General features: G+C 46.1%; 1 protein-coding gene and 1 long non-coding RNA gene across 13 annotated transcripts in view; both read right to left on the bottom strand.

Annotated features, from left to right (window-relative positions):
* Nucleotides 1-14055, bottom strand: part of ZNF8 (zinc finger protein 8) — a 39715-nt gene that overhangs the window by 10326 nt on the left and 15334 nt on the right. For 10 of the 12 annotated variants that reach the window (XM_035725169.1, XM_027619665.1, XM_035725175.1 and 7 more), the window contains one exon: nt 11925-13942. In XM_035725169.1, coding sequence (XP_035581062.1) covers nt 11985-13942 — 1958 coding nt within the window. In that variant the 3' untranslated portion in view covers nt 11925-11984. Of the gene's footprint in view, nt 1-653; nt 13943-14055 lie in introns of those variants that run through there. The other 2 variants (XM_027619666.2, XM_027619667.2) reach the window with 2 other exon arrangements.
* Nucleotides 11023-11801, bottom strand: LOC113936475. Its single transcript, XR_003524265.1, has 2 exons — nt 11349-11801; nt 11023-11214 (listed from the first exon to the last, which is right to left on the bottom strand). It is a non-coding gene; the product is annotated as an uncharacterized LOC113936475 (long non-coding RNA).

Here is a 14055-nt window from a genome sequence, read left to right as displayed (position 1 = left end):
TTTATAGGGAACACAGGCAGCGGCCACTTTGTCTAGAAATGCGGGAGCTTTGAATCAGGCACCTTCCCAGATGACCTTGCAAGCACGGCCCGCCCGGTGCTGCAGTTCACCCACAGCCCCCGCGGGGAATGTGGGGGGGGGGGGCCCGGTAGCCGCTCCCGCCCCACTAATGCGGTGCGCGGTGACCTGTCCTTACCCTCAGAGGCTGGGCCAGGGGCCTCGCGGAGCAGGGCTCTCGGTGGCTGCTCCATGAATTAAATCATCTCTGTTCGGTTAATACCTGCCATCTCGGCACTCCACTGACACGTTACTATTACCCGTCACACAGCAGTTGGCCTCCGGGGCGCGGGGAAGGCTACGCGACCGAGCCGCGCCAGCCCCGTCCTAGGGAACGAGCCTAAGGCCAGGCCCAGAACCGGGAAGGAGGAGTACCGGCGGAGCATGCGCACTCGGGGAGCGGATGGCCGGGTTCGAGTCCCAGCTCCACCCTTACCAGTCGGGCCAGGCAGCGCGCCCCGACCTGTGCCTCCGTTTTCTCCCGCGTAAAGAGCGATAAGGCCCGGGCCCCGCTCAGCGTGCGCTGCGAGGGTTAAAGGGTCGATACCTGCGGGAGACGCTCGGCCCGCTGCCATCCTTGTTATTATTATTGTTACCTGAAGCCATTCCGCTGGCAGCCCCGTAGTCATCGCCAGTGCTGTCGCTTCCTCTTCGGGGTTCATCCAGGACCGATAGGTCGAGAAGAGGAGCCCGAAGCGCCCGTAAACCCGAGAGCAGCCCCGGCCTCAGGGACCACTCCACTCGCCGCCCGCCGGACAATGGCGGCCGCACTGGTGACGCTGCGACTACAACTCCCAGAAGACAGTGCGGCGCGCCGCAGCGCCCGACCAATGGAAGCCTTGGTTCGTCGAGCCTCCCACCAATGAGAGCCTTGTGGCTTCAGGTCAATGGGACCGTCCGTCCGTTGGGCCTCCGGCCGCTGGGGGTGCTCCTGCCACAGACCCCGGCCAGGCGGTGCCGGGCGGGTGCCCGGCGGGGGGCGGCGGGTGGTGACTCCGGGCGGCGGCGCACGCCGGGGTGCCGGGCAGCTGGGCGTCTCCGTGCCCGGGGGGCGGGGGGGCGCGCACGGGCCGCGAAGGAACCCGGGTCACGGGGGCTCGCCCTCCCAGCCTCGCCGTTGGGGGTTCGCGTCTGCGCGGCGCCGCGGCCCGCAGTCGGCTCCTGCGGCCGCTCGGGAAGCTGCCCCTCTGTCCACGCTGGAATGGGGAGCCCTGCTTGGAAACCGGCGCCCGAGCGCCCTAGCTGGCAATGCCTTACTCTGCAGTATACGTAGAACCTATTTCTTTTCTTTCTTTTTTTTTTAAGATTTTAGTTTTTGACAGAGAGACACAGCGAGAGAGGGAACACAAGCAGGGGAAATGGGAGAGGGAGAAGCAGGCTTCCCGCGGAGCAGGGAGCCCGACGCGGGGCTCGATCCCAGGACCCCGGGACCGTGACCTGAGCCGAAGGCAGACGCTTAACGACTGAGCCACCCAGGCGCCCCTTTCCTCGTGGTTTTAATGGTGCTGAATCTTCAGTGCGTGATGTTTCCCTGTTGTTTTAATTTTGAATTTTCTACTTCTCGTAGTTTTGTTTTCTCCTTGATTATATTATAGGGGGTTTGTCTCTTGCAGTAGTTCTCAAAGTGTGGGCCAGGGACACCTGGAGTTTCCTGAGCCCCTTCCTCTGAGCTGGTGAGTTCAAAACTAAGTGCATCATAATAGCTTTCCCTCCCCACTTCCATTCTCTCACAAACGGACGTTAGAGTTTTCTGGAGGCTTCTGGATGAGTAATATTGCAACAGATTGAAAAGTGTTAACGATAAAACGGTTAAAAACAGATTTTATTCATATACTGCTGACAATAGGGGAAGGCACTGGGCTCCATTTGCATTTGTGCAGAGGGGATTGGACCTTTTAAAGATAATGAGAGAATTAGAAGAGGGAGAGAGCAGGGCTCATGTGGAAAATTATAAAGTGTTGGTCAGTGTAAATATGTTGAAGTCAGCCGTGGCGTGGCACCAGCTGGTCATTACCAAAGTTAGGATTCTATGTTCCTACAGAGACTGGAGACAGCAGCCCTCTCCTTCCTGATCATACTATTTCAAAGGAATGGCTTTTAGGTGATTGAGAAAAATCCTTCCGAGTTGTAGGATATACACAGACATCTCTTTGAAGCTCTTTTTAGTAAATGCAGTAAGAAAGGCAGGTAGGAGCCTATCCTTGGGTGTTGGCTAGAACAAACAGCAATTTCTCCTGGCAGCATTTCTCAGGGAGGCATTAGGCAGGCATTTGAATGGGAGGCTGGTGTCTTTGTTCGGACACAGCATTATGCTGCTAGAAGCCTTGTTAGAGTTTGGTTGTCTCTTAATGTAGAGGTTTGGACTGAGTTCTCCAGTGCTGAGTTCTGCAGTTCTCAAGGGCACAAGTAGCTTTGGAAACCAGCTGCTTTCCATCAAGCCAGACATTAAAAGGATTTGCAAAAATATAATGCAGTGCTTACTCTTTTCACTAATATTTATTTGTTTTGGAAAATGTAGTTATTTTCCATAAAGTAGGGTTTTGGTGTTTTTTTTTTTTTAAACAAAACAAAATGTTGTATTCATTTGTTAGGGCTGCCATAACAAAGTACCACGAACTGGGTGACTTAAAGAACAGAAATTCATTGTCTCAGTTATGGAGATTAGAAGTCCGAGATCAAGGTTTTTATATGGTTTGCTTGTTCAGAGGGCCTGAGAGAGAGACTGCTCTATTCCTCTTTTCTCAGCTTCTGGTGGTTTCCTGGCACTCTTTGGCATCCCTTGGCCTGTAGATCTCTGCCTTCATCTTCACGTGACTTCTCCTCTTTTTATAAAGAAACCAGTCATTTTGGAGCAGGGTTCACCATAGTGACCTCGGTTTAACTTAATTACCTCTATAGAGACCCTATCTCAAAATAAGGTCACATTCTGAGATATGGGGTTAGAACTTAAATATAGGAATTTCCAGGGGACACAATTCAGCCTATAACATATGTTAACATATAATGGATTTATTTTTATTTCTTAAATGGATTTATTTTTTAAAAATTAAATTTTTTTGTTTTAATTCTTAATATGACAAATATGACAAATATTGATAGATAGAACCTCCATAAACAAAAACTGTTTGGGGGGCGCCTGGGTGGCTCAATCCGTTAAGCATTTTGCCTTCGGCTCAGGTCATGGTCCCACAGTCCTGGGATGGAGCCCCGCATCAGGCTCCCTGCTCAGCGAGGAACCTGCTTCTCCCTCTCTCACTCCCCCTGCTTGTGCTCTCTCTCTCTGTCAAATAAATAAAATCTTTAAAAAAAAGAATCCCAGCTGAGCTCACAGTTGGCAGCCAGCATCAACTGTCAGTTTGTCAGTGCATCATCTTCGTTCTGAGCCTTCAAACGAATCCAGCTCCCGTTGTACCTGCCTGACACTGCACTCAAGGCCGTAAGTGAGAACCATCCAGTTGATCCCAACCAACTTATGGAACGGTGAGAAATTAAAGAAAGCATTGTTTTAAACTACTGTTTGGGACGTTTGTTATGTAGTATTAGAAAAGTGAATCTGTGGCTTGTGGATTTTTCTCTCCTAAAAATCTCTCCTGCTCCTTCCTGCCTATTTCCACCCCAAGGGCATTAGTTCAGGCTCTCATCATTGTTTTTAAAAATGTAAAAAATGTTTTTTTTTTTAACAAGTAATACATTCTCATGGCTTGAAATTCAGAAGGTACAATTGGGTATCTGGTGAGATCTTCCTCTGTCCCTTGACTCCTACCACCAACTTCCCTCCTCATTAGCAACTACTATTTTTAGTTTCTTGGAGATCTTTCTGTAGATATATTATGCATTGACAAGTAAATATGTATAAATAGTTTTTCACTCTTCTACACACGTGGTGGGCTACCACATATTCAATTTTTCCTTTTATTCGTTTAACAATAAAATCTTTCCATACAAGCATGTAAGGCCCTTCCTTATTATTTTTAACAACTTTATTGAGATGTTAGTCTCATTTCATCCATTTAAAGTGGGGTCCAATTGGAGCACAGGGAATTTCTGGGGCCGAAAAAATGACTTTCAACTTAAGAACCTTTGTGGAATGGAGGAGGGTGTCTGTAGAGAACCACAGAAGAAATAGCTCATGACAGGGGCGCCTGGGTGGCTCAGTCGTTAAGTGTCTGCCTTCGGCTCAGGTCATGGTCCCAGGGTCCTGGGATCGAGCCCCGCATCGGGCTCCCTGCTCCGCAGGAAGCCTGCTTCTCCCTCTGCCCCTCCCCTTCCCACTTGTGCTCGCTCTCATATAAATAAAATCTCTCTAAAAAAAAAGATAGTAGCCCTGGTAGACAGATCCAGAAGACCTCGTGGATGAATAATGGGGACTCTGGATGGAGAAAGAGGGACAGAGAGAGAAGCTAATGATCAAGGCACCCACTGAGGAAAGTTTTCTAACGTGAAAAACTTGTCAGGACGCAGAAAGCTCACCAAGCTCTTGACAGGAGTAATGTATTAAACTGTTTGAAAACCGGGGCGCCTGGGTGGCTCAGTCGTTGGACGTCTGCCTTCCGCTCAGGTCATGATCCCAGGGTCCTGGGATCCAGCCCCACGTCGGGCTCCCTGCTCCGCGGGAAGCCTGCTTCTCCCTCTCCCACTCCCCCTGCTTCTCCCTCTCCCACTCCCCCTGCTTGTGTTCCCGCTCTCGCTCTCTCGCTCTGTCAAATAAACTGTTTGAAAACCTAGTTAGTCACACGTGTGTGTTTTATGTGTGTGAATATAACTGTTGTGACCGTTATGTCAAGCTTGTTAATCATCATTTCACAGTGAATCACTTATCTACTTAAACAGCCAATTTTTTTTTTCTGAGATATATTAAAGTTTCCGAAATGACTAGATTTATCCATTTTCCTGGTATTTCTACCATTTTTTTTCAGTTGAACTATTTCTAAAGATTCATGGTCATTTAAAAATCTTTGTATATTTTAACTTTTACGAACATAAGTTATCCCCCTGCAGAACAGGTTATTGAATCAAGTGGTCTGAAACCCTGTTATGCTCTTCATATCCCAGTCTTTCCAGAAACTATACCCCTCGACACTTCTCCATCAGTGCATCTTCCTCACCAACCCCTGATATATGGGCTTTACAATTTTTTAAAGAATCCTTGCAAGGCCAGTGGGCATGGAACAGTGACTAGTCTTTTAAGTTTGCATTTTCCTAGGTTAGATCTATGTACCTACTGCTAGGCTATGTTTGAATCCTTTCTTCTAAGCACTTTGGATTGTCTTCGCTTTACTTTACCAGCTAATTTCAGACTATTTGCTTACCTTACCATATGGTCATTATATGTTAGTTCATCCAGGGTTTATTGGGTGCCCTCTCTGCTCTGGACTCTCTGGAGCCCTCTGGGCCCTATGCCTGGCAGCTAGAAACAGCTCCCTTGTCCTCACATTTCAGGGGAGAAAGATGCTGGGTTTCTATGAGCATCTTCCTAGGGAGCTTAGCACAGCTGTGGCCAAACACCAGGAAGACTGCTGGGGAAGGCAACCCCGTCAGAGCAGAGCATTTCCAAGGTCAGGATACAGACCTACGAGGGAAAGGTCCTGTTGTGAAGCAGCCAGATGTAGAATCCTCAAATTTGGACTGATGCACAAGCTATTTTCTACCTAGGATGGCTAGATGTGTGGCCTCAATGTGTAGTAGGCAAAGGGTATTCCATTGCCACTCTCTCTGAGGGCAGCAATGTGGGAACGGTTTCTACATGTGCAGGAGACACAGAAGCCACCATCAAGCTATTACATCTTCTCCAACTGGAAGGCTTCTTTCCACATGTTCCGTGGCCCATCCCGTGTCTGAGAACACAGTTGGGCACGGCTCTTTGTTTTGAAGTGATGCTTCATTTTCCCCTCCAGAGATCCTAGTTCCAGCCTAGACTTGACCACCAACTCAGTCTGTGTCCCTGAGTCCCCTCACAGGATAACTGCTTGATTCCCATCCCCTGAGAGAGTAAGATTAACACCTCCTGTGTCAACCTCTTTGGTAGTAGCAGATTGGTCCCAGCCTGCACAGTAGGAAATGGGACCTGCAGAACATCTATCATCTAAGGGGAGGAGACTGAGGAACAGAGAGGTGGGCATAAGTGCCCCCCCAGGTCACACAGCACATTCATTAAGGAAAACTCACTGAATATGACTAATGAGTCTTTTTTTTTTTTAAGATTTTATTTATTTATTTGACAGAGAGAGACACAGCGAGAGAGGGAACACAAGCAGGGGGAGTGGGAGAGGGAGAAGCAGGCTTCCCGCTGAGCAGGGAGCCCGATGCGGGGCTCGATCCCAGGACCCTGAGATCATGACCTGAGCGGAAGGCAGACGCTTAACGACTGAGCCACCCAGGCGCCCCTGGCAACTTGGCTTTTAGAGTGTTGTCTGTACCCCAACTGAATAAGGATGTCTCACTGTACCTAGACTATGCAAACAATGTGATTTGCACTGAGCACCTGCTCTTTCCAGGAGTCTGGAATTTGGTCCATGCTAGACAGAAGTGCCTACTTACCTGATCCTCAGTGAGCTTTGTATGACCCTCTCAGGGGAGGGGCAGCATTGCAAGCCTGCACGTAGATTCCCCCACACTTTCCCTGTCTTTCCCCTTACGGTCCAACTGTGCATCCTTGCTGCCTCAGTCTAATAAATCTTAGCTGTGAGTACAATGATATGCTGAGTCCCATGAATTCGTCTAGAAATCTCTGGATGTGGGGGTGGCCTTGTGGGCCCCCAACAATTCCACTGCTATTTGTTCAAAATTATGCATAGGATTATTTTGATACCTGTATTCTGAAAAGGGGAAGGGAGGATGGATTTCTGTTTCTTGTTAAAAGGAGCCTCTGGGTCACATGTAATAGATGTGGTATCACTTAGAGTTTTTCTAAGAAAAAAAAAAAAGCCACAAATTTAAATGAAACCAACAAAGATAAAACAGATACATGGATATACAATTTTGAGATTACTCTTTACAAAATGTTAAAACAGAACAAAAAAATGTTAAGAAAAAAATAGGGGTGCCTCTGTGGCTCAGTTGGTAGAGCATGCGACTCTTGATCTCGGGGTTGTGAGTTTGTGCCCATTGGGTGTAGAGATTACTTTAAAATCTTTAAAAGACAAAACAAAACACACACACACACACAAAAAAAAACCCAAGATGTTAAGAAAAAAATAGAAAGTGTATTTGAACTACGCAAATATCTAGAAACCCCCTTAGCCTGACCAAGTGGACTCTCTGAAGATGGGCCCAGGAACGTGCAATTCTAACCGCTCCTCTCAGGTGGGTCTTATGCATGTTTCAGTCAGAAACCACTGGCCTCTGGGTATGGGAATCATTTGGGTGGAAAGGTCTCAGGTTCTTCTTTCTTTCTTTTTTAAAGATTTATTTATTTGACAGAACGAGACACAGCGAGAGAGGGAACACAAGCAGGGGGAGCTGGAGCGGGAGAAGCAGGCCTCCCGAGGAGCAGGACCCTGGGATCATGACCTGAGCCGAAGGCATATGCTTAACGACTGAGCCACCCAGGTGCCCCTCAGGTTCCTATTTCAAATGAGCCCACTTCCTGGGTCCTATGAGCCTCAGGTTTCTCACTTGGGAGGAGGTAGAATACCTATCAGAGCAGGGCCTACGCACTGGTTGCATATACAGCAGCAGCTGCACCCTTCCCTCCCCTATCCCTTCATCTCCATCTTCTTCCAGTTCCCACTGGGCTCAGTCTCTAGGCACACACAACCGCTAAGCCTCTGCGTGGAGTCCCCACTATGGAAAAAGGGACCTCAGGACACTGTGGCATCACACACATCTTCCGTACCTGAGTCTCTAGCAGTGCCTCCGTTGAATGGAGGCTACACTCATGACTTGCTTGCATGCAGACACCTCTCACATGTTTGGTCAACAAGAATTGTCAAACAACGTGCACTTTGCTGGATCTGTTGGGCAGGTTCTTCCTCCCATGCTCTGGCATCTCTTGAGAGCTATGCAGTAACATTGGTGCAGGCAGCAATCAGGACCAACAATCCAATCAGGAAGCAAGTCCCCACCTGTTCTGTGCGGGCTGCCCTAGCCAAGATATTTTCCATCTCAACTTCAGGGTCTCATATGAATCACGAGAGCTTTATTATTTAAAGGGTTTTATGACAGATACCAGGTAACTGCCAGAGTGACCTTGGGGGAAGTACATTCAGTACTTGGTTATGCAAATTCACACAACTGTCTTTCTCCATCTTGTCTCAGGACACCAGCACCTCTCCAGGTCCCCACTCTTGGGGGCCTTCTGACTGGTATTAAGGCTTCTGGAAAGTCAAGTCTTAAAAGACTAAGCCACCCCACTTTGGTACCAGGGACTTCTAAGAAATCAAGGAGCCTTCCTGCCCTTCTGGATAAAGTCTAATTGGCCAAACAGAAAAGTCTGACATCGTTTTTTTTTTTGTGCTCTTGTTTTTTAAATTGTCAATCTATTATAGCAACACTGAATCAAAAGAAAGAAAACTGTATATAATCTCACAAATCAATTGCAGATGTCCTCATGTACTGTTGTTTTGCTCACCTATAGGTACATATTGGAAATAATTTGTTACCCAAATAAGTAGTGTACCACCAGGGAATGAGTTACTACCGAAGGTATAAAAAGAAAACCAGTGATCTCCTGCCCCACCCTACCCAACAGTCACACATCCCATCAACAACTTTTAACTGTTTCTATTCCAGTTCTTCCTGAGGCCATCTCTGTAATTCTGATTTTTTTTTTTTTTTAAGATTTTCTTTCTTTATTTGACAGACACGAGAGAGGGAACACAAGCAGGGGGAGTGGGAGAGGGAGAGGCAGGCTTCCCGTGGAGCAGGGAGCCCGATGCGGGGCTCGATCCCAGGACCCCGGGATCGTGACCTGAGCCGAAGGCAGACGCTTAACGACTTTGAGCCACCCAGGCGCCCCTGTAATTCTGATCTTTATGGCCTATAGACTTTACTGACTTCCTGCTCTGATAAGGAATGTAGATTTGGCTCCCACTGTTGCTCCTCTATTTGCTTCCAATTTCTATCATAGTACCATTTTATGCTCTAATTTTGGTCTCCTAAATAACCTATGTATCATATTATAGTCAAGAGGCTGCTTCCTAAGATGAGGATACAGGGATACTCCTCTCCCCACGATGTCTCTTCCCCTTCTACTTTACAACAGCTAGAGACCATACCATTACTGTGAGTGACAGTGCTGCGAACATCATACTCTTGCCATAATGAAATCCTCATGTCACAGCTCTGGCTTTCCTCCTTAAAAAAAGCAAAAAACAAAAACAAAAACAGCACCTACTGTTTGTATCGTATCTATGTAAATACTGTTCAGTGAAGGGCCGATCAAAACAATCTGATTATATATCCCCCCTCTTTTATTCCAATTTCATGAGTCCTTTGCCTCTTCTAAGAAGTATTAGCATCAGGGTCAAATACATGGATCTCGGGGCACCTGGGTGGCTCAACCGGTTAAGCATCTGACTCTTGGTTTCAGCTCAAGTTGTGATCTCAGGGTCGTTAGCACAGCACTGGGCTCTGCGCTCAGCATGGAGTCGGCTTGAGATTGTCTCCCTCTCCCTTTGCCTGACCCTCTTGCTCTCTCGCTAAAAAAAATCAATCTTAAAAAGAGCATCTTTGATTTATTTTTCACTTGCAATTATTTTTTGACTCACTCTTAGAATAAAACTTTTAAATATCTGGTTCCCCAAATATCTGTTCTCTTTGGGGCTGGCTTCTGTTTTACCTTGTTTTTTTTTGTGTGTGTTGAAGGCTTTCTTCATCTTTCACACCTTGGCTCCCATCCATATCGAAGAGGCTATCAGAGAAGATGGGAAGTTCAAACAGGTGGATGAGACCAGTTTAATGGCATGCTTTGCTAGAGGGTGAAAAGTACAAGAACCAGCTGTTAGGGTGAAGGTCCTCAGGATGCTCAAATAAGGCAGTCCTTGTTCCAGAACATAATCCACCAAATTCCCTAGTCCCCCAGACTATTTTTAGTACATAACTTCCTTCCTACTTTATTTTCTGCTTACCAACAGCCAGATACTCACTGTAAGACAAGAAAAATAGGGGAGAAGGAAGAGAGAATTTGTAGTTTCATAGACAGATCTTCAGTTAACCGCAGCAGCCCCCCACCCCACCCCGTTGTACAGCTCTGCGAGGGAGCGGTGGCCTGTACTGCTGCAGCCCTCTCTTCACACGATCCTGGCTTCAGCCTTTCCACTCCGCATCTCCAGGTGATGCTCTCATACCTCCTTTCACCTTGCTCAAATTTGCAGTTATGGCCTCTCCCACTTTCTTCACCACTGTTGATTTACACTTCAGCCTTTGTTTTGAACATGCTGCTGAGCTTTTTTATTCTTTTTTAAAGATTTTATTTGACAGAGAGAGACACAGCGAGAGAGGGAACACAAGCAGGGGGAGTGGGAGAGGGAGAAGCAGACTTCCCGCTGAGCAAGGAGCCCGACGGAGGGCTCGATCCCAGGACCCTGGGATCATGACCTGAGCCGAAGGCAGACGCCCAACAACTGAGCCACCCAGGTGCCCCTGAGCTGACTTTTTTTTTTTTTTTAAGATTTTTTATTTATTTATTGAGAGAGAGAATGGTAGAGAGTATGAGAGGGAAGGGGAGAAGCAGACCCCCCCGCTGAGCAGGGAGCCCGATGCGGGACTCAATCCCAGAACTCCAGGATCATGACCTGAGCCGAAGGCAGTCGCTCAACCGAGCCACCTAGGCGCCCCTGAGCTGACTTTCTTAACCAACCATCTGTGTACATGTTTTTTATGTGGTTATAACATTTTGTGTATATACTACATTGGGTTCTGTTTTCACTTCACTTGGTATTTTCCATATTGCTATATCCCCAGCTCTGATTATAGTCAACCTAACTGAGCAACAAAGTTAAATTAAGAGCACAATGGAGTCCTTGATATATTCAGAGTCTACTTTTAATTCCAATTAGGACCAATTTCAGAAGACTTTTCATCCTCAGTCCTCCAATTTGTTAACCGCTGTTTTACATTGGCTGGCTTTGTATCTCATCACTCAACACCAACTTCGTCATGCCAAGATTTCTTCTTAGATTGAGTGTTCGGGGCTTTGCATCAAGAATATCTTCCAGTCTAAAAAAATAAAGTAAAATAAGAGCATATCTTCCAGTCCACTATTTCTAGGAATGTGTTACAGGAACAATGTCTGATTAAGTTTGGGTGGTTGTTTACACTAGAAAGATTATTTGGTGGGTATAGCTACATACTGAATTTCCGAACTCCTGCTGAGAGCTTGACAAAGTTTTAAATCAGTGGTATGTTCATAGCTTCTCATCTAAATGCAGACATAAACACATTTTAATGTACATACAAATTACTTGTGCTGCTTTTGGGAACTGCAGGCTCCTGGGTTTTACTGCCAGAAAATCTGATTTAGTAGATCAAGGTAAGCGGTAATGTGCAGTTTCAAGAACACTCAGAGCGAATCTGATGCACGTGATCATTAGACCACACTGAGAGTCATACCTTTGTCAGCTGATGTCTAATAAAGGTTTGGCAGTGAGCCTCTCCATCTTCATTATTCAACTTTCTCCCATGAGTTTTTTTTTTAATTTTTATTGTTATGTTAATCACTATACATTCACATCATTAGTTTTTGATATAGTGTTCCATGATTCATTATTTGTGCATAACACCCAGTGCTCCACGCAGAACGTGCCCTCTTTAATACCCATCACCAGGCTAACCCATCCCCCCACCCCCCTCCCCTCTAGAACCCTCAGTTTGTTTTTCAGAGTCCATCGCCTCTCATGGTTCGTCTCCCCCTCCAATTTCCCCCCCTTCATTCTTCCCCTCCTGCTCTCTTTTTCTTCTTCTTTCTTAATATATTTGCATTATTTGTTTCAGAGGTATCTCCCATGAGTTTTTTCATGTTGAATAAGGGATGTATTATAACTGAAAACCTTCCCACATTCATTACATTCATAGGGTTTTTCTCCAGTATGAATTCTCCGATGCCTAGTAAGCTGAGATCGCTGACTAAAGGCCTTTTCACAATGATTACATTCATAAGGTTTCTCGCCAGTGTGTGTTCTCTCGTGCTTTGTAAGCGTTGACCGATCATTAAAGGCTTTTCCACAGTCAATACATTCATAGGGCTTTTCTCCAGTATGTGTTCTCTGATGTTCAATAAGGCGTGACCTCTGACTGAAGGCTTTAACACACATGTTACACTGATAGGGCTTGTCTCCAATGTGTGTTCTTTGATGCACAACAAGTGGAGACCTCTGGCTGAAAGCTTTTCCACAATGACTGCACTCATAAGGTTTCTCTCCAGTATGGGTTCGCTGATGCACAACAAGCTGTGATCGCTGCCGAAAAGATTTCCCGCAGTTATTACATTCATATGGTTTCTCTCCAGAATGAATTCTCTGATGTGAAAGAAGGTGAGAGCTCCCAGTAAAGGCTTTCCCACACTGATTACATTCAAAAGGTTTCTCTCCAGTATGAGTTCTCTGATGCTCAATAAGGTGAGAGCTCCCAGTGAAAGCTTTATCACACTGATTGCATTTATATGGCTTCTCTCCAGTGTGAATTCGCAGATGTCTAATAAGTTGAGTGCTTCGAATGAAGGACTTTCCACACTGGTTACATTTATAGGGTTTCTCTCCAGTGTGAGTCCTTTTATGTGAAACAAAGTCAGAGCTCTGGCTGAAGGACTTTCCACAATGAGGACACTCATAAGGTTTCTCTCCAGTATGAATTCTTTGATGTACAATAAGGTTAGAGTTCCACCCAAAAGATTTTCCACATTCATGACATGTATATGGTTTTTCTCCAGTGTGAGTTCGCTGATGCCTAGTAAGTTTGGAACTCTGGGTGAAGGATTTCCCACACTGGTTACATTCATAGGGCTTTTCTCCAGTGTGGGTTCTCTGGTGTACGACGAGGTCATAGCTCTGGCTGAAAGACTTCCCACACTGAGTACATTCATAGGGCTTTTCCCCAGTGTGTGTTCTCTGGTGTACAACAAGCTTAGAGGCACAGCTGAAAGACTTCCCACACTGACTGCATGCATGTGGCTTCTTTCCTGTCCGAACGATGTCACAGTCAGTAAAAGACGAGGCTGTGTGGAAGGCATTACGTTCCTCCTGACATCTCAATGGTGCTTCTCTAGGATCACTTACTTTGGTTTGTACAAGGCATTCGTCACGCTCATCCTGACATTCTCTAAAATGCATTGGCTTGTGTTCATTCAGAGACATGCCATGATTAACAATGTTTCCATAGTCTGTACAGTTATTGTTGTTCTTTGCTGAAAAAAGTCTATTATGAAATCGAAGGGAGGTACCACAGTTGAAAGAGTCACTACTGACAGTATATTCGTAAGGCTTTTTATTTCTCATTTCAACGTTTCCGAGTTTTTTCAAATAAATGCTCTGACAGAAGGCTCTAGCACTTTGGTGATTTTCATAGGGCTTCCGATCAGCCCAGCCTTTCTCATGATTAATGAAACCTGAATTCTGTTCCAACTTTTTAACATGTGAGTCAAGAGTATGGACATGTGTTCTTGTGGGTAATATTGGAGGCAGAAGGCTTATACTCAAATAACTTCCCCCGAGGTCATGCTCACAATGTTCTCCTTGAGCAAACAGTGTCTCTGAGGTAAGTACCATTTGACTCAAAGAGTCCTCCTGGTGCTCCTTTAGCTGATTCCTCCAATCCTGCCTTTCTCCTAATGACACCAACCAGGGGCCTTCTTCCCGTATGCAGTGTTTCATTGCTATGTGGTGGAATGGTTCTTCCACAGCAAAATCCTCTTTGGAAGCTGACTCTTTCTTTTCAAATGTATTCTTCCAGTCTGAAAGAAATCCAGTATACCTGAATTACTGGAGATGTATTAGAGGGGGAGGATGGGATGAAGGAGACCACCAAGTATGAGAGGTATCTCTGGGTCTGTTTCTAATCCATGGA

Source organism: Zalophus californianus, chromosome 17 (assembly GCF_009762305.2).
Source record: "Zalophus californianus isolate mZalCal1 chromosome 17, mZalCal1.pri.v2, whole genome shotgun sequence".
NCBI lineage: Eukaryota > Metazoa > Chordata > Mammalia > Carnivora > Otariidae > Zalophus > Zalophus californianus.
This window is presented reverse-complemented; position numbering and strand designations above follow the sequence as displayed.